Source organism: Trachinotus anak, unplaced genomic scaffold, assembly GCF_046630095.1.
Source record: "Trachinotus anak isolate AG129_WGS33_773 ecotype Australia unplaced genomic scaffold, CSIRO_AGI_Tana_v1 ptg000020l, whole genome shotgun sequence".
Classification (NCBI taxonomy): Eukaryota; Metazoa; Chordata; class Actinopteri; order Carangiformes; family Carangidae; genus Trachinotus; species Trachinotus anak.
This window is the reverse complement of record NW_027273871.1, coordinates 6,495,708-6,515,240: the sequence shown is the minus strand read 5'-3', so window position 1 is coordinate 6,515,240 and position 19,533 is coordinate 6,495,708. Positions and strand designations below refer to the sequence as shown.

General features: G+C 40.7%; 1 protein-coding gene across 1 annotated transcript in view; it reads left to right on the top strand.

Moving 5' to 3' along the window:
* LOC139637262 (polypeptide N-acetylgalactosaminyltransferase 10-like) overlaps window positions 1-17,866 on the top strand; it is a 70,187-nt gene extending 52,321 nt beyond the window's left edge. Inside the window, exons 7-14 of the mRNA XM_071505823.1 lie at window positions 3,433-3,550; window positions 8,952-9,059; window positions 11,963-12,184; window positions 13,279-13,395; window positions 14,982-15,131; window positions 16,405-16,639; window positions 17,169-17,334; window positions 17,471-17,866. Of these exons, the coding sequence (XP_071361924.1) occupies window positions 3,433-3,550; window positions 8,952-9,059; window positions 11,963-12,184; window positions 13,279-13,395; window positions 14,982-15,131; window positions 16,405-16,569 (880 nt within the window). The 3' untranslated portion in view covers window positions 16,570-16,639; window positions 17,169-17,334; window positions 17,471-17,866. The remainder of the gene's footprint in view (window positions 1-3,432; window positions 3,551-8,951; window positions 9,060-11,962; window positions 12,185-13,278; window positions 13,396-14,981; window positions 15,132-16,404; window positions 16,640-17,168; window positions 17,335-17,470) is intronic.
* The last annotated feature ends 1,667 nt before the right edge of the window (window positions 17,867-19,533 follow it).

Here is a 19,533-nt window from a genome sequence, read left to right as displayed (position 1 = left end):
AGCAAAGAACAACGTCCCCTAACAACCCTCCGCACATACATTCACTCCCCCACCTCATTTAGATTGGTGTTTCAGATATGTGTAGGAGGCGCAGACAGACTCAAAGCCAGTGTTTCATTACCTCTCAAGGCCCTGGAGGGTGGGAAGCCATTTGCTCGTATACTGGGCAGAACAGGGGAAGAACCCCCCCTGAGCTGCCACTCGACTGGTTCACTGCAGGGCTCTTTTAACTATAGAGACTGTGTCAACACATGAATTAAACATTGTGCTCGGTGGTTCTCCCACTTTAACGCGGAACACCTTCAAAAACGTGCCAAACTCTCACTCATGGTTCTGTTTTCCTTGTCAATATGTGCACACTGTAGGCTCCGACCACTTCAGCAGCTGCAGCAGGGCATTTTTACATTTTTTGATTAAATGTCCTAAATTACCTCTGTTGCCCCTCGTTGCCACCTGTGAGAGGGGAGGACGTCATATCTGTGCTTCTTATGCTTTAGCTGGAAAAGAAAAAGTGGGAAATAGATTTCATCCATCCACAATAGACAATAATATAATTAACCAGGGTAATTAGGGCTGTGCAGAGTTTTATTTTGTTTCTGCAGTATGAGCCGTCTTAAGTAACACAACACACACCAAAAGCTGAAATGTATAAAGTTGGTTGCTCCATCTACTCCTCTGCTCTGCTTTGTCTCGGTGGTAATTAAGTCTATTCCCCAAAAACGTTTCAAACTGATCCTCTGTACTCAACTTCATACTAATATAAATTTAGACTAATGTTTTTAGAGCAGTGGAGTGTTATTCCGGGCAAACACTTTTCATATCATCTGACTGCAGCTGCTTCACAGTAAAAGCCTCTCAGTCTGTGGGAACCTAGCTCCCTGTCCACACCACACATGTTTCAGTCATGGTTTCTAAGTCACCAATCTCATGCCTCTCTTATCATTCAAATTAATTACATTTTAATCACTACACAGACTGTATGACGGTCCATGTATCTCTGTGACTGAAAGATTCTCCTCCAGTGTATGTGCATCACAATAACTGACTATATACTGTCTGACTGCACAGCAACACTGGCCAAAGTTCCAGTGTAAACAGTGACATAAGACTGAAGCTGCTGTTCTTCTGCAGGGAAAACTGTTTTTTTTTTGTCAATTTTTTTCCCCCTTTCCTCGTTCGAATAAAATTGAAATTATAGTTCACTGCAGGTTGTTATATTGTTGTTATTTGAGTTCTGCAAATGATGCAAAATTACTAGGAAAATGTAATTTTACTTATCATTTGGTCACAGCCTCCACACTGTCTCTCCATCAGTAATATTCTAAGTGCTACAGCAGACTGAAATAAACACAGTGACTATTAAATAATAAGGTACAATAATGAGCAAGAAAAATAGATGTTTTTGTAATCACTGCTACTTCGTCCTTTTCACCCTTGGAGAAGGAAAACAGGTACCTGGCTGTTATGACCACGGGACTCGTGTGTGAGCTCACTGCTCATGTGGTGTGGGAAGCCCTGGAGCGATTCTCACTGCTGACAGTACAGTAGCTCCCTTTAATTGATCCTCCTAATGGATGACTTTGGTCAGAGCAGACTACCTGCTGGCTGCCTCCGACATCTACCTGATGAAAAGCTTGTAACTATGACAACCAGCTGTACATGCAAGTGTGTGTGTGTGTGTGTGTGTTGTGATATTTCTGCACTGAAGAGGATCATAATTTCTCTGGGGGATGAAAAGATGAGGAAGATCCACTTGAGTTTTGACTGATCGTCAAGATTAATGTTACATTAGGAAGGCTGAAGTAAGGCACGTGGTGGAGAGAGTCGGTGGGGTTAAGGATCAGATCTAGTTGATGAAGTTCCCCGCAAGAAATCTAATGTGTGTGTGTGTGTGTGTGTGTGTGTGTGTGTGTGTGTGTGTGTGTGTGTGTGTGTGCGTGTGTTTTACTGTTTGCACCTGCTGCCCCAGTTTCTCTGCCTCAGGTGTGCAGCAGCTATGATCAAGTACAGCAGCAACACAACAGCTAACAAGCCCGGCACAGAGCCTGTCACAGCAGACAGTGCTGTGCTGTGGGTTAATTGCTTCTGCATTGTTCAGAGCGCCGTCATTATCTGGAGAGAAATAGTGGGCTAACACCGCAAGTGCTGTTTTATATGACAGTTGTTGTGAGCGCTGGCAGTGGGGACCCAGCGTCACAGAAAAGAACAACCTCTTAAAAAAAAAAAAAAAAAAAAAAAAGGAGAAAGAATATGTTTCAAACAATCATTACTCCAAAATGGTAAATATGCCACTTCTGGTTGCGACTGGGAGGAAGCAGAAATGTGACACAGAGCTGCATGGTGAAGATTCTGAACATGATCTAAGATGTTTCTTCATTCTTATCACCCTTTCTCTGATTTCCCTCAGTCACACACTGGATAGATGCAGCTTCCTTCCTCCAGAGCAGCATAGTGACCCGTTTTAATACGTCTCATTCTAATTGATTAACTCCATTAATAAAAAGTAGCCTAACCAGATGCAGACATTCTGACATTTCAGTTGTTAAAGGTCCTATATTGTGTTGTCTGTTTTGACTGTAAAGCAGGTCTAGGTTCTATATTAATACTGTGAAAGTATCAAAGCCTCAGTCCACAGAGAAATGCACACAGCCTGTATTCAGAAACTGAGCCTTAAAACCAGCCGTCAGGACTTCTGGAACTTTGTGATGTCACAACAAAGCAGTCACTGCTCTCAGCCATGCCCCAAGCCCCGTCCACCTGGACCCACCATCCAACCTTGCAGGATTTGATTTCTCTGAGTGTTTACCTGAAATCTCATATATATTTATGTGAACACTCAGGAAATAGTCAGCCAATCAGAGGAGAGACTCAGAGTCAGAAGAGAGACTCAGAGAGACTCAGATCCTCTCTTCTGATTGGCTCACTGATCACTGTTCATTCATCATCTCGTGACTCGTCTTGAAGACTGCATCAAAATCTAGTTTCATTTTAGTTTTTGAGCCCATTTGTTGTAAATTGTTTTATCAAATTACTGTATTTTTCTGCTAATAAAGAAAACCTACAATTAGGTAGAATTTATCCACAAAATAATGGATTTAAACCTTAATGGTAACATAATTTACTATATTTTACAACACACTGCAATTTTGCGAAGAAAGGCACGAAAATATGGAAAATATGGGACCTTTAAAGGTGATTATATCTGATTTCATTTCTTTCTGTGTCTCTGGTCATTTTTTTTTCAATCTGACAAAGTTATGAGCTCATTTTGTTTGTTGTTAGTGAAGAGAATAAGTCTTTCATCTTGTTCTGAAGAACTAAGTAAAAAAAAAGAATGCTTTGTATGTGAATGTGATGGTTTTGAGTACAGCTACTGCACATAAATGAACTGCAGAAGTGATGATTGTTTGATGTCACTCATGTGTCCCGCAGGTCACCTGTGATGGCAGGTGGACTGTTCGCTGTGGACAGGAAGTGGTTCTGGGAGCTGGGAGGATATGACACGGGTCTGGAGATCTGGGGGGGAGAGCAGTACGAGATCTCCTTCAAGGTAAAAATTCATTTTCATTTTTGCAGTTTTAGTGTTTGAAGGTACTCAACATTCTGTAACCAGCTTTTTTAGCCCTTAACTGTTGCATCGGGGTCATAAACATAATAAATGATGTTGTCTTGGAGATCACACTTCTCCCCGAGCAATGACATAATCCTTGTCTCTTCTGACTTCAGGCACATCAAAGGTTTTATGTATCTGTTCTCTCAAGTCTTTATTTGTTTAAAATGAACTAGGAATTTGCCTTCGTTTTGACTTGAACATCTCGCTTTAATTTCTAATGTTCCCCATCAGATTCATTAGAATTTCCCTCTGACTGCTTTTCATCCACATCTTAACCATTAACCATTTCTTTTAAAATGGCGTTTTAAAAGAAAAATAATCTCCAGACGAGCATTTTATCTCTGTATCAGAAATAATCTTTGTCCATATTAATATGCTTAAAAACACATATCACATGACCATGACCATGTGTGCACTGGGCATGCATGTGGTGGTGTAAACAGGAAGCACTTTGTCTACTCTGCATATGTTTCCTCTTTAGGGGCTCGAAAAGTCCAGAGTAGTGTGGACGTCAGGCGTAGCAAAAATGATGCATTTTAAAATGTATCGTATTAGCATGGATGTAGCCTTGAAAACAAATATAATGGTTCTTCACATTTATGTCCAGGTTCAGCAGCAGGGCTCATGTTTTCTCTACTGGGAACAATAAATTCTACTGCTGGAAGAAGAAGAAAATGCATGGACCAAATGATTCAACCCTTTTGGCAGCCAGTCCTCCAACCTGAACAACCATACATATCAGGGTGTCTCCTGAAATAGCGCCCATACGGCAGCAGGAATATGGACCTTGGTTGTCATGGTTACACTAATAAACACATGGACGCTCATGGCTTGGTTAGGTTTTGGCACTAAAACTATTTTCTTTTCGGAAAAGATCTTGATCCTGAGTCACAGTTACAGCACTTTGCTCCCGTCATAATTGCTACGACCACTAGATGTCACCACACAACAAAACGGCGCGATGGGTCATAATAATCTGCTTCACAAACGACCTATGAACTTGATTTTTAGATTTGAGACAGTCTCCTTTATAGAGTCATCTTCAAGAGATTGGCATTGTTCCCATTCCGCATCGACTTCAAACCACTTTTAACCATGATCAACCACATTTCTCTAACCTTAAGTTGTTTGTGTCTAAACCTAATCATAATACATTGTTTATAACATCTGTTGTTGGACACTGACTCTGAATTTTTGTGGCATCCTGGCAACAGCAGCGCAAAATCAGAAAATCATCTTGTGGGTCATATAAGAAGAATATGACAAACTTTGCTGTCACGTTTTAAGCAATTGTACCGAAGCTAATAGTGACAGTACATCTGAAAGTACAGACAAAGTCAAAAAACAGAGAAAAACTCAGTTCACCTTCTTTTCGGTACCACTCTACATACTTTGAGATCTTGAAAAAATAATTTTCACAACATCTGATCATCTGATCTGCCTGGCATTGTGGTGGTGAATGATAAATCAACTCTTACACCGGTGGCACCTGTGACCGGACCAGCATACACTGAGATGCCAGAGGTATAATTCCACCTTAACCTTGAAATCTAAAAGGATGACCATGCATCTAAGTGTTTTAAGCCACGGGCAAAAGGTGAGGATTTCTCACATTTAAAGCTGTCTGTGTGGATGAATGATAGGCTTTGGCTAACACCAGCCGTGAACCTGGGGCAGAGCCTAGTGCTAAAAAGCTCTTCTATTTCAAAACTGTTTTGAAGCTTTTCATCTTATTTAAGTAATTACTGAGATAACATCCCAAACCAAGGTTATTATTTTGGTCAAGATTATCATACTATTAAATTTTGCTATCAGCACATACCTAGCTGTGCCTCTTAAGTCTACTTCATACCCTCAGATATTCAATTTGGTTTCCTTTTTATTAAGATCCCCATTAGCTGATACAGCGCAGACAGCCAGTCTCCTGAGGTGAGAAGATTAACAGGCTCTCATACTAATCCTTACAACCAAACTGCTGCTCCCATAGACAGCCAGGCCCTGCTCGCATGTGAAACACAATCTCTTCATTCAGCAGTACAGCTAATCTAAAGCCCCATCCTGGTGACACTGGTGTGGGAGCACCGAGTGTTTGCAGCTCACACAGCAAGATAATGTCACAACCTCCAGCCTCACAGAGTGCGGAGGAAATATGACCTTACATGCACAGTGAGATGACAGTGCATGGCATAAAACCGATGATGGATTCGTTTATATTGCTCTGGCAGATTGGAGTTTCAGTTATGCAAACAGTTCACAGAGACAGAGCTGCTCTGCGGGCACAAATAATTAAACCTCCATGGATTGAGCCAAAAAAGGGGTTATTCAGAGTAAAAGTTGGCAAAGGAAAACTTTCTCTTGTTTTTTCTTTTTTTTTCCATAGCATTCAGAATTTCAGATTGATGGACTACTGACATGAACCCTCCCATATTAGCTAGTGATATGATTGGTAAAATAATGCTAGAATGAGAAGGCACTAGTTTTTTGATGCTTGTTTCCATGACAACATAATCAAACAGTCTGTTCTAGCCAGAGAAAACTAACCTTATGGTTAGATTTTCTTTCACCATGCCTATTACCAACTTTCTTTATTGTCCTCAAACCCAGCAACCAAAACAATTTGTACACACAAATTAAATGGTACCATATTGCATAAAGTGAGATTTCCATGTCTTTTTTAAATTTTATTATAAAATAGGTCTAGCAGCTATTTTGCAGTTAACTGTGAAATACTGTGAAAGTATCAAAGCACTCAGTCCACAGAGAAATGCACACTCACAGCAAAGCAGTCACAGCCCTCAGCCATGCCCCAAGCTCTGCCCTCCTGGACCCACTGTCCATCCTTGCAGGATTTGGTTTCTCTCAGTGTTTACCTGAAAATCTGCTTTTTATTCGATCACTCAGAAAACAGTCAGCCAATCAAAAGAGAAGCTCAGAACTTATTTTCTAATTGGCTAACTGACCTGTTGTTGCTAGAGCTCCAGAGAGAAATGTTTTTTTTATTTTTTTTTTATACCTTTTAATGGATATCAACACTTCTGATAAAATACTGGAACGGTGTAAAATACGGGACCTTTAACATGTAAAACCACAGGACCAGGCCATTCAGATTAGTGCAGGAGCCAGTACAAACCTTGAAGCTTTAAATGCCTGAGTCAGTGATTGTTAGTCATTATTATACATGTAGTGGAAGCAGACACATGACCAGACCCACTGAAATACAGTGTATACTGAACCGTGTGCACTGATGTTTTATTTATACTTAGACACCAATTGGGACAACTCAAGTTTGTTGCACTTTAAGTCAGATCTGGATTTTGTCTTGCAGTAGTATGTTTTATTCATCAGCTGGAGTGAATTCTGTTGTTCTGTAGTTTCTCGCTATCAGCTGAGCTGTTGTACCCTCATGTGATCTGAGCTGGTTCACTGGTTCTGGAGGTTTTTTCCATTTGTAATAGACCAGAGAGACTGTGGTTGTGCTGCAGTGACAATGATGTCAACATGGGGTCATGAGGACTTGCTGGTTATGGCTGGATGGTTTAATAGCACGGTGTTAGCCGGTGCTTGAAATTATCCCCAGGTGGTAAAATGTTTTCTAACAATATACAAAGTCAATCCAAGTGACCATGATCATCACCTTTGGTCATGAGCTTTGTGTAGTAACCAAAAGAATGAAGTCACAGATACAAGCGGCTGAAATGAGTTTCCTCAGCAGGGTGGCTGTGCTCAGCCTTAGAGATGGGGAGCTCTGACATCCAGCCCGTTGAGGTGGTCCTGGTTTGGAGGCCTCCTGGATTCCTTCCATTGGAGGTCTACCGGGCACACCCAAATGGTATGAAGTCTTGGAGTAGACCCAGAACATGCTGGAGACATTATATATCTCATCTGACCAGGGTACACCTTGGGTTCCCCCAGGAGGAGTTAAATGTTGCTGGGCAGAGGGACACCTTGACTAGTTTGCTTGACATGCTGCCAACATGTTCCAACACCAGATAAGCAGCAGAAAATGGATTGATGGATGGATGGATGGAATCCAAGTGAGTGACAAAGTTTGAAAGTGAAACGATGAATGAATATTTTGTTGTGTGTGTGTATCTTTACTTCCTTATTAAGCGACTCAGCGTAGCAGTAAATACAGAGTAAATACTATATACCTATAATACATCATACCTACAATAGGTATGATAATATGTTCACACTTGTAACTGCACTGCTGAAGTCAGGTCATGGCATGTGGACAGGAGGTAAACCACTATCTGAACACCCCTGTTGAACTCTGTGTCATACACCATGAAGTCACATGTAAAATATGCATATTTCATCTTCAATTATTTCTGTCCACGTTCTCGAACTCCCCACAGCTTCAGCCTGACTCCTACCTTCAAACAACAAAAATCCTATTTACATATTAAAGGCCTCTATACTCTGCACAAGCAATTTGGAAGCACTGCACCTCTCTCTGTCCATACTTTCCTTGTTTGTAGTCGTGTTTAAATCCTGCTTTTCATCTCCCCAAGTTTCATTTTGCCATTGTCTTCAAAACAAAACCCCCTTTTTTCCATCTCGCTTGCCGTTTCTAAGTCCTTCTTTTCTTCTCCATCCTCTTCATCATCTCTCTTTCTTTCTCAAGGTCTGTTTTCGACATTGCCAGCCAAGAAAGAGAATCATCGCTGTTGTATTCATTATAGTTGGGGGATTAAAATGAGGAGCCACTGCTGGGATATGAGAGATAGACAAGCAAAAGGAGAAGAAATGTGGCAAATTGCTGAGAAGGAAGGTTTATTTTTACTTAGGACAAGCACATTAGGATGCTTAAAACCTATTAAAACCTCATCCTACAATGTCAAAAAATATTCAAAGAGACTGCATGCCTTCTTTTCCTGAAAAGCTTTTACAGTTGGCAGCTTTTGCACTTGCCATTGTGCTTATGTTTCTCTAATACCAACCAAGTTTAAACACTGTCATACATAAGATACTTAACGCAGCTCTTTATCATATCTGACCCCCCTGCTGCTCAGGCAGAGTCACGTCACCATTATATCATAATCTTGGTTTTGGTGCTGACTCTTCTTCCTCCACCACCCTGCCATCTCATCTTTATTGCCTCTCCCTCTGCATTCACTCCCCTCTCCTTTTAGTCTCCCAGGATTTATAAGTCTGTTAGACCCACTGTACTTCACACCTTTCCTCTGAGCCATCCTGCCTCCTTGATCATCCCTCTTCCTTCACCTTCCTCTACCTTTTCACAGTTTTATGTCTTTGGATCTCAACATGGACAACGTTTCTAAATACAACAGAGATCCAGCTGATGAAAGTGATTTCTGTGTGTGTGTCTCCGTAGGTGTGGATGTGTGGTGGTCGGATGGAGGACATCCCTTGCTCCAGGGTAGGACACATCTACAGGAAGTACGTCCCTTACAAGGTCCCTGGTGGGATCAGCTTGGCAAAGGTAATTCTTTACACTGTGCGCCTCCACGGTTTGTGATGAAATGCAATACACCAGATCAGTGACAGATCTTCTATAACAGTCTGATACAAGGGTTCAGAGTCTGTGTAATGCCGTCACATCGCTTCTGTTAAATCCAAGTAACGACACAACAATGGATTGTTTTATACTGTAAGTAGAACTAATCTGTAAGACTGATGGCGGGGCTAATTAAAGTGTATTGGATCTGTATTAGCTGTTTAAAGTTTGATCTATTCCAGACCTTTGTGTGTATGTTAGGTTACATGCTACCTTGGGTACACCACCTGTCCAACATCGCCTGCAACTCTACCAAAAAACTGGAACCTAGAGATAGTCGACAAATTTAAGGAAAAACCTGAAAAATAAGTGGAGAAACAGGACGACAATGCCCCGACCCACAGAGTCCAAGCATCGATTATAAAGATGGACACAGACCCTGAAGCCCACAGGCTACTGAAGAGCACTTTTGAAACTCAGAGTTGGCTGCTCTGACATTACAGCAGAGCGCGACTCCACCGAACTTCTTGCTAACCCAACAATGGCCAAAGAGGTGGGGCGTGGGTGGGTGGAGCCGAGACTTCGGTGCATGCCAGTTTGTTGCAAACATACACTCACTCACCTGTCACTCCAAGCAGTACGTCCTAAATTATTCATAACTTTAAGCACTAATAAAATACTTTTAAACACTTAACTTTCACAGCTGGTCGACTGATTCATATTGATACTTTCAATTCATCATGTCCAAATATCCATTGTCAGGTGTTGTGGAGCTTTTAAAGCAAAGCTCTTTGACAGAAACAATACAGTATCTGGTTGGGCTCAGTCAATTTATATTTAGGGGTTACTCTTCTTTTTCTTGATTAAACAAACAACAAATGAAGTAAAATCCAATTATATTCTTGCAAAAAAAAGTGACATCTTATCGGCAAAACAGCTTTTAATGGTAATAGTATTCTCCAGTGTTCACACACACACACACACACACACACACACACACACACACACACACACACACACACACACACACACACACACACACGAGGCTCTTCAGTATTTAAATGAGTTAAATTTGGTTTACAAAAACAACACATTTGGCTTTGTGTTGCACTGAAATATGGCTTAATGTGAGACCAAATGTATTTTAGCTCAGGAAATATTCAGGAGTCGGGAAAAGTCATTTCATGCAGACACACACACATACGCACACACAGAGCAAAAAAACTGTAAAAACAACATCTGCGTCCCTCAACTTCACCAAACTTTTGTAAATGTTTGGTGAAACTGAACTAAAATAGTAGCTGAATAGAACTGAATATATCAGCTTTCAAGATGGAATAAATGAACCTTCTAATTAAGCTCAAGAACACAAATAAACTCACACATGAACACTAGACATTGCAAACACATGCACTGTACACATGAACACACATCGCCCTACTGTGAGAGCTAGCCTTTAAGCGGTGCAGCGTAACAAATGGCATTGTTTTTGTTTCCCCTGTCCTTTACTAAGTACTCTCCTCTTTCTCCTCCATGTGTTAAAGCACTTTACAGTCCGCTCAGTGTCCCATAACAAAAGACCACCAGATGAGAGGCGGCAGTGCACAGTGTGTCTACTATCTACGACTTATAGCCTTTGCAGGTGTTACTGTGAAGAATGAGCTTAGGTTTCTTTGTTCCTTCAAAGCACCAACACAGAAAGGGAAATTGTCTAAAAGCGCTAAATCATCCGGGGTGTAGCCGCACACCATTCATTATGCATGCCTCTGCCACAGCAGAGACCTGGCTCGCTTTGGCTCAGCCAAAGAAAGGCGCTGGCCTTTGTTTTGCTTTATTTTATTCTGACCAACAGCCTTTAAACTGGACTTCAGTAGAATGCTGATGGCCCTGAATCAGCCTAACCCTGCACATAAAGCTGAACATTTACATAAGAACATTTACTAAAAATGAACTCAGCCTTTTCCTCTGCACAAATCGAGGGCTATACCTCTTTATTTGCTATATTTTTTTTATTAAAGTGATATACTACTTCAGCTTGAATACAGTTTGCTCCAAGTGAATGTCAATGGGAAAAAGTTTTCAAAGATGCAGCAGAGTAGAAACTGTTGCTGTCATATTGGGTTATTCTGAGGCATGAAATGGATGCCACTGTCAGGACAGAGTCCCTGAGGCTAATCTGCAATAGAACTAGCAGACTATGTAAACACTCAGTCCACAAGATCATCCTCACTATTGTGGGATTTTATGTTTATTTGTGGGAGGCTCAGAGACATTCTGTGAGATTTTTGCGATCCCTGCTAAAAAAAAGTAGGTCGTTCAGTGAAGTAAAGACCCTCTCCGATGAAAATCAAGTGTTTACCTTTGTTAACACATCTATATGATGTTTTTTATATAATACAAGAGAAATCATGAGCAAAATAATCAGTCAACACCATGACTGAGGATTTCCATCTTGAACTACAGCGGATCAATGACAGTCTTAGTACAGAGAGCCATAGTTTCCATTAGTACAACCACTGACACTTTGTCAGCCACTGTCGGTTGAAAGCTAACAAACAACAGAAACAAATAACTACACCTACTGTTGGGTCTTACTGAGGCTCAAACATGTGGCTGATGTTCTTCCTCTAACCATCTTGATACTCTGCTCTTTCACCTGTTAACCTAGTGCAAGCACTGGTGGTGGGTGGGGCTCAAGGCCTGATCCTGGTTTCTCAATGAGGGAGTAAGAGTAGATGTGCTTTCAGCCCCTTTTTTCCTTTTTTTCAGTCTTTATGTGGGAAAACAATTTTAAACAAAATACTGATCATAGCAGAGGATTTTATGTAGTTCAAAACATGTCTGGAGAAGAAGTTTAATCTATCCACCTGACTTGATTCTGATTTCAGAACCTAAAACGTGTGGCAGAGGTGTGGATGGACGAATACGCTGAATACGTCTACCAGCGTCGGCCCGAGTACCGACACCTGTCGGCAGGAGACATGACGGCACAGAAGGAGCTGAGGAACCGGCTCAACTGCAAGAGCTTCAAGTGGTTCATGAACAAGGTGGCCTGGGATCTGCCCAAACACTACCCGCCGGTGGAGCCTCCTGCTGCTGCCTGGGGAGAGGTAGGTTCATGAAACTGCTTTGAAAGTGTTGGAAAATTAAGTCCAAAGTTGATTAGGTTTGTTTCACGTATGAGGTTTTATCATAGATTTGGAAATGTGTGCCTTCAACCTTACCTGCATGCACAGCAACAATCAGCCAACTGAACTCAAAACTTTTGATTAACAGCTCAGATTTCTTCTGAAAGGTCGTATATCTCTGGTTTCATAACAACATCAGAATTTATTCCTGCAGCAAATTTCCTTCATCTCAGAGATGTACTGTATACGCTCTAATGCACACCTGAGTGACAGGTGCGTGGGAGAGTGAAGTCATCTGATAATAAGTTAATGAACTCCCACCCACTGTCAGTGCTAATATGTTCATTTAAAGTTTGTTCATGACTAATGGAGGTCGTCTACTTTCATATTATTTCAGATAAAAAGAGAAAAGTCAAAGAAAGAGAAAATAAAAATCAATAAAGATGTCCCTTAGCTGAAAGCAAAGTTTTAAAAAAAAGTTCAGGTTTTGTTTTAAAATGTCAGCAGTTTCTAAAACAGCTTTTACTCTGTGGGAAACTTTTTTAATGCCTAAAGCCTTTTTCCCTAACTAGCAAGTCCAACTGAGGTGGATGGAGCAAAGTCCCTGAAGCAGGAAACAGGCGGGGCAACAGTTTCTGCTCTGGATTTGGCTGTGAAATTATTTGCAGGCAGTGCAAACAGTGCATGGTGCAATAAAGTGCACTGGATACAAAGGTGACCACCACAAGGCACGTATCATGTATAAAAAAAGTGGAATACTACTGGGAATTATCCGAGTTGAAAGCAGAGGGGTGTGCATCAGGATGGAGATGGTGATAAAAATCCCAGTGGTAACAACAGAAGAGAATCAGTGATGAAACATGTCTGCAATAAAAACATTCTTTATTCATTCTCCTCCTGTAAACCACAAACTACCTGGGCTGAGCATGTCTCTGGGCCGTGCTGTGGGCAACAAACAGCAGGCAGAACACTCAGGAATATACACAGTCATCCGTGTATGAAAGATCAACGAACCAATTGACATCTGCCCAACTAAGACTGGATATGTAACTGGATTTATGTTTGTGTTTTTTTAGATACGAAGCGTTGGTAGCAACATGTGTATGGAGATCAAACACTTTGTGTCAGGGAGCCCTATCCGCCTGGAGAGCTGTGTGAAAGGGCGGGGTGAGGTGGGCTGGAGCCATGGACAGGTGAGGGTCATTCATTATATGTTCTCTTATAAACTTTCCAATGGGGTTTCCATTTCATGTCCTGAGAGCTTGGAGCTACTTCAAATGTACAGTTATACAACATTCTCTTCTTGTTGCACGGTTGCAGTGCTGCATAATAAGGATTATAAAACAAGCATGTTAAAGGACTGATGCTCTGAAATGATATGTGGGAAGCCAAAGTCGTTTACTTTGTTCAGTTGTTCCATTCTTTTGGCATGGCTCTAGGAATTGCAATTACAGTTGATTTACCACTTCGGCCTAAAGTAAAATATTTCAATATATGCTGCTTGCATTGCCATGAAATTTGATGCTATGACCTATGGCCCCAAGATGATGAATCTTATTAAATCCTTTAATGATAAATTTTCATCTTCTGCCCAGCCAACATATTGACTTGTTCAAAACTTAATTTCATGGGAGAATACCTGTAAAGCCAATGACCAAATCAGCTTCAGATGCTGATGTTAATATTTTCATGTTAATATTCTAACAAGTGAAATGACGGCTTATTATTCCCAAAGCCATGGATGATAACAGAGTGGATGCAGATGTGGGACTTTACACATTACACTGGATACCACATATCTGTGTTCCAGACATACTGTACAGTTATCACATTAGTAAGCACACACAGGTTGCACAGTCAGGTTGTGCATTGATGTTAGCTGATGTCACCTGTGCACATGTTAATTGCTAGATGCTTGAAACTTGCTTAGCATTAGCATGTTATCAAAATATATGCATATCAAGATTGTGATGTTGTGTATTGTGTTGGTGTGTAAATTGTATTGGCAGGCTCACAAGCTAACATAAAGATAACATAAAGCAATTGCAACTAAACATCAGTCCTCAAAATAAAAATAAAAAAACAAAAAGAAAACATGCCAGCTAACATGGTAAATGTTCCATGCTACATCTTATTTACAATTATGTGGTTGAAGTTTATTTAATGGAAATGGTGAATGTTGCCCTTGTGTGCTAAGCGTCATCATTACTGACAATTTACCCATTTAAAATTAGTAAGTTTTGCTATTGCTACATAGCCAACGTTAGCATTAACAGCTGTTTACCAGTCTAGAACAGTTAGCTCGCTAACCAGCTAGTCCCGGCTCATCTCATCACTGATCCGGCGGCGACTCACTGTAGCCCCCAGTCTGCTCTGAAGACCTAGCACTGCTCAGAGGGTATATTATCACCTCCTCTCTTGTAAATGCAACAATAGCCAAAGCTCTTGTAGAGTGACATCACCACCACCTGCTCCTGACGAGAAACTACGTTTGGTGGCAGAGAAAACCTACAGGTAGCCCCTTTAAGTTGTCACCTCTTCAACCTACTCAGGTACCTACTCTCAGGAAAGTTGCATTAATGCACAAAAGTGATTTAGTTAGTTTGGAGCCTTACAATCTATCCAACATATACACAACTATCATACTCTCCCTTCAAGTAGGAAACATGTCCACAAAGAATCCCTCAACAAGAAAAACAAAATGGTAGAAATTTCAGGAGGAGCAAGGGAGGACAGAAACAGTCTGATGTTGGTTACAGCTGATATATGTTCCCTACAGGTGTTGACATTTGGTTGGAGGGAGGATATTCGAGTGGGGGACCCCATGCACACAAGGAAGGTTTGCTTTGATGCAGTCTCCCACAACAGCCCCGTCACCCTGTACGACTGTCACGGCATGAAGGGGAACCAGCTGTGGCGCTACAGGAAGGTACGGGGGTTATTGGTGGTATTTTTTCCTGTATCTTCTTCTCAGCTTTCCAACTGTGCTGCTTTTGTGGTTTCTTTGGTCAGCTAAGCATCATTTTAGTTAATTAATGAATCATCAGGATTACTCTGGCCATCTGTTAACATCTAATTAAGTGTGAGAAAAAAAGAAAGCTGCATGAACAGCAGATACAAGTTGCACTTCATCAGCTCCCGTTTCTGTAAAGCTATAGTGTGAAGATTTTTGGTGAGTGTGTGACTTTTAAAATATTCGGACGGCATCAAGCTTTTGTTTGAACAAAACAGATCAGTCATGATGAATAATTGAAAAAAGTGATGCATGTTTTTATATGCTAACACCTGGGGCATCAAAGTCCAAAAGTGGTTTTAAAAGGTCCCAATTTCACACTTTTATTCAGTTACTATATGGGACCTTTAAATGTACTTAAAAATGTATGAAATGACTGTGTAGGGTGAAAGGTGTTACAAACAACAATGCATTACCAATGCAGCTCTTTGTGAACTCAAAACTCCACTAGTAATTGACGGGGCTAAGTCACACAGGAGACAGGAGGTTGTGTAAAATCCCCTTGGACTACATTACCAAAGAAAGGACATAAGATCATTTGTGATGCTTCTTTATTCATCAGCAAAGAAGAACCATAACGAACCCTTTTGACCACATATATTTTTTGCTTTTCAGGATCATTATTTTTCCAAAGCTAAACCTGCAGGACCTTTTGCTTTACCTTTTGGTGAAGAGCACTTCATCCTGTAGTGCAACATTACTTAGGAAGGTGTTGTTAAATAGCAAACATATGGACTTCATTCTTATTTTTTTGATTTTCAGTGAAAAACATCTGAGGCTGTGGTACTGTGGATACTCAGTATAGAAACTGGCTTCCTCATGTCAAACACAGTGTGAACAAAGAGTGATAAAATAGCAGAGACAAGACACACAGGGGACAATTCAGTTAACACGCTAAACAAACATTTGAATGTGTAAGAATGTGTAAACAACAAAGCAATTTTTTAAGTGAGTTCTTCATTTAAAAAAAGAGTATAGACCATTTGAAACATTGGGTCGCCATGTACTGGGACACAAAAGCTACCCAGGAGTTTTACCCAACATATCACGCTGTAGCCAGCAAGATAGCAGTAAAAATAACACAAACCAGTGGGAAAAAAGTACAGACAGTTGACCCAGACATCAGGAAGGAAATAAATGCCATGTGTAAAGATAAAGTTTACTCAGGCTGTTACCATCTTTCCTGCAGGATAAGAGTCTGTATCACCCCGTCAGTAACAGCTGCATTGACAGCAGCCCGAGCGAGCGGCGAGTCTTCATGAACACGTGCGACCCCTCCTCCCCCAGCCAGCAGTGGCTGTTTGAGAGAACCAACACCACTGTGCTGGAGCACTTCAACCGGGGCGCTAACTGAGGGCAGTGGACAGCGAGATGAAGCGTCTTCCAAAGAAAAAGGTCATGGAGCAATGGTCACCTTTGATCAGGTGAGTAGAATTGCACTCGTTCATTGTAAAATTAGTCTGGAGCCCAGTAGGATCAAGTCTCTTGAAGGAGTCTCATTTTGGGACACTAGGCCAGACCAGGCACTGCCAAGATGGCAACGGTGGAGCAGCTCACTCTGAGCTTCAAAAGCACTCTTCATAAACCTGTGGGTGATGTCACAGAGGCTACGGCCGTCTTTATTTACAGTCTGTGGTGTTAATCAACAACTGACAATAGTGCCCAACAAATTTACTCTGATCTGAGTAATGTTTGCTAAGAGCTTAATTCCCACCTGTTTTACAAAATTAATTTTAGTCGACTTTTTTGAAAAATAAAACTTCTGTATATACAGTGGAGTCACTTTCTCATTATGTGGGATTTCTTGACCATATGACAAATATATAACTTATATAACATTATATATAGAAAGTTATATAAACTTCCATAACTCAGCTTGTTGTCTTGTCCAAACAGCATGTTGTCTGAGCTGCTCCAAGATGCTAATCTCTTCTGTTTTTCACTGCCGCCCAGATGAGGCTGGAAGCTACAAATGAACAACATGCTGCTTTAGAAACATTCCCTGTGGCGGAGCAGTGATCCAGCGCACTGGCTGAGAGCTCCCAGTGCTGGTCAGACCACACGCACAGCCAACATCCAGAATCCAATTATACAGCATGAGCTTGTGATGAGGAAGGAGGTAAAAGAGAGACGCGCCTGCCTGAGCACTAATACCACCAACAGTAGATCTATAGTCAGCTGAACATTCACTGATGTAAAAATGCTACTAAAAAGCTGTAACAAACATTGACTGTCTGTATTGTGTCTTTCTACAGGGTGGAAATCTACAATGAAAACTGATTGTCCCATGGAAATCCAACAATAAACTGCAGTTTGGACCTCAAGAATTTACAGACAAACATTTGGAAAGATGCTCCTTTGTTCCATTGCACAGCATTCTGGATTTAATGGATTATCTTTTCTTTGGCCTCTTTTAACCCTGCCTTTTTCTACTCTTGCCTTACAAATTCCAAAAACGGGATATGCCTGCTCCTTTCAGTCATGGTACCAAAACAATGTTACTCTAAAAACAATTATTCCTGCACAGTGTGCAGATGTACTGCAAATATGTATTTTTACAAATGAATAACATCTTGTACAGATGTCAAGATGTCATCTTGAAAGTGCAAATATTTTTTCTACTGTGTAATAAAGCAACAAAATGACACAAATGAGATGCTTTTTTTTTTTTTTTTTTTTTTTTTTTGCTCTTTGCACATAATATACTGCTACTTACACAATAATGAAATACAGCACATTCCTCAGAGACATAAAATCAGAGACTGTTTACTTCAATGGGTATGAAGAGAAGCTGTTAATTTCTGTCTATAATCAAGCGTATGCTGAAATCTACTGCATCTTTAGCCATGCTAATGAAAGGGCTGTATGGGTGTTACTTGGTCTGTTGGTTGGTTGGTAGAACAAATCCTGGATATGTTGCACTGACATACATGGCCCCTGGATGATGTCAAAACATGGAAAAAGTATAAACTGTACAGTCAAACAGCTCAGTGGGTGCCGGACTAAACCACTGTCATGATGGCAAAAAGAAACCACACACTGTCCCTGTGTAATGTTTCAATCAATCAGATCATCCTCAGGCAGAATTATCACATCATATAGACACTCACACACACAAATATCAAAGTGATGGCTGTTGGCTGTAACCCATGGCAACTGTATGCTCATCATATGGTTTCTGTAGAATTAAATGATTATGTGTCACAACAGAATGGATGAAGAGAGAGTGACAGCATCTCCAATGACTCTATAAGGTCAGTTTTTTCAGCAATGGCCGACAGTGGAGACGTTGTTCCAGATCCTCAGCGCCAGTAGCATCGTTGCGGCAGAGTGTTGCTGATTTAAACCTCTTACGTTACAAACACTGCCAACTATTATTCCCAGATATTAACACTAATGTTTTACAGCATTTGTGTTGCTCACCATCCAACCGACTTCACTGGTTAATATATGTAAAAACAAACTGGAACTAAATGTTATTTAACAGGATCAGCGTTTTGACATTATTTAGGGAATATTATCCAGAATTTCATAGACCTATATTAGTATTGAAAATCATGCAGATAGATAGATGACAGGTAGATGACAGTTTATAAAATATGTAGAATATAGTTGTTTTTTTTGTAAGGTAATCTTTATTTAACAAACCTCTCAGTCCTACATTTATTAACTTGAATATCAAATACTAGATGTTTGTGTTGGTTCTCAGTCATTACCACAAAATTGTCCCACTGTCAGTACAGCAGTCTCTGTTTCTTTTGTCATATTCAACAGTGAACACCCAGACCCCTCTCACAGTGTTGGCACAGGTCCTGGAGCAAAGACAACCATGGTGGTGTTCCAGAATCTTATAGAAAGACAAGACTAAGCAAACAACACAGACCAAAACTGACACCATATTTATATTTTTAAAGGTCCCATTTTGTATAAATGTAGATGTCCATGTGTTTTTGATTATAAAGCAGGTCTAGGTTCTATATTAATACTGTGAAAGTATGAAAGCCTCAGTCCACAGAGGAATGCACACAGAAACTGAGCCTTAAAATGAGTCGTTAGGACTTCTGGAACTCAAAGCAGTCACAGCCCTCAGCCATGCCCTAAGCCTAGTCCACCTGGACCCACCATCCAACCTTGATTTGGTTTACCAGAAATCTGCTATATTTTTATTCAATCACACAGAAAACAGTCAGCCAATCAAAAAAAAAGAGGCTCAGATCCTCTCTTCTGATTGGCCCATAGACCTGTTGTTACTAGAGCTCCAGAGAGAAGCCTGGAAGAGGAGATGTAAAACACACTGAGATTTGAGGTTTTTGGTTTT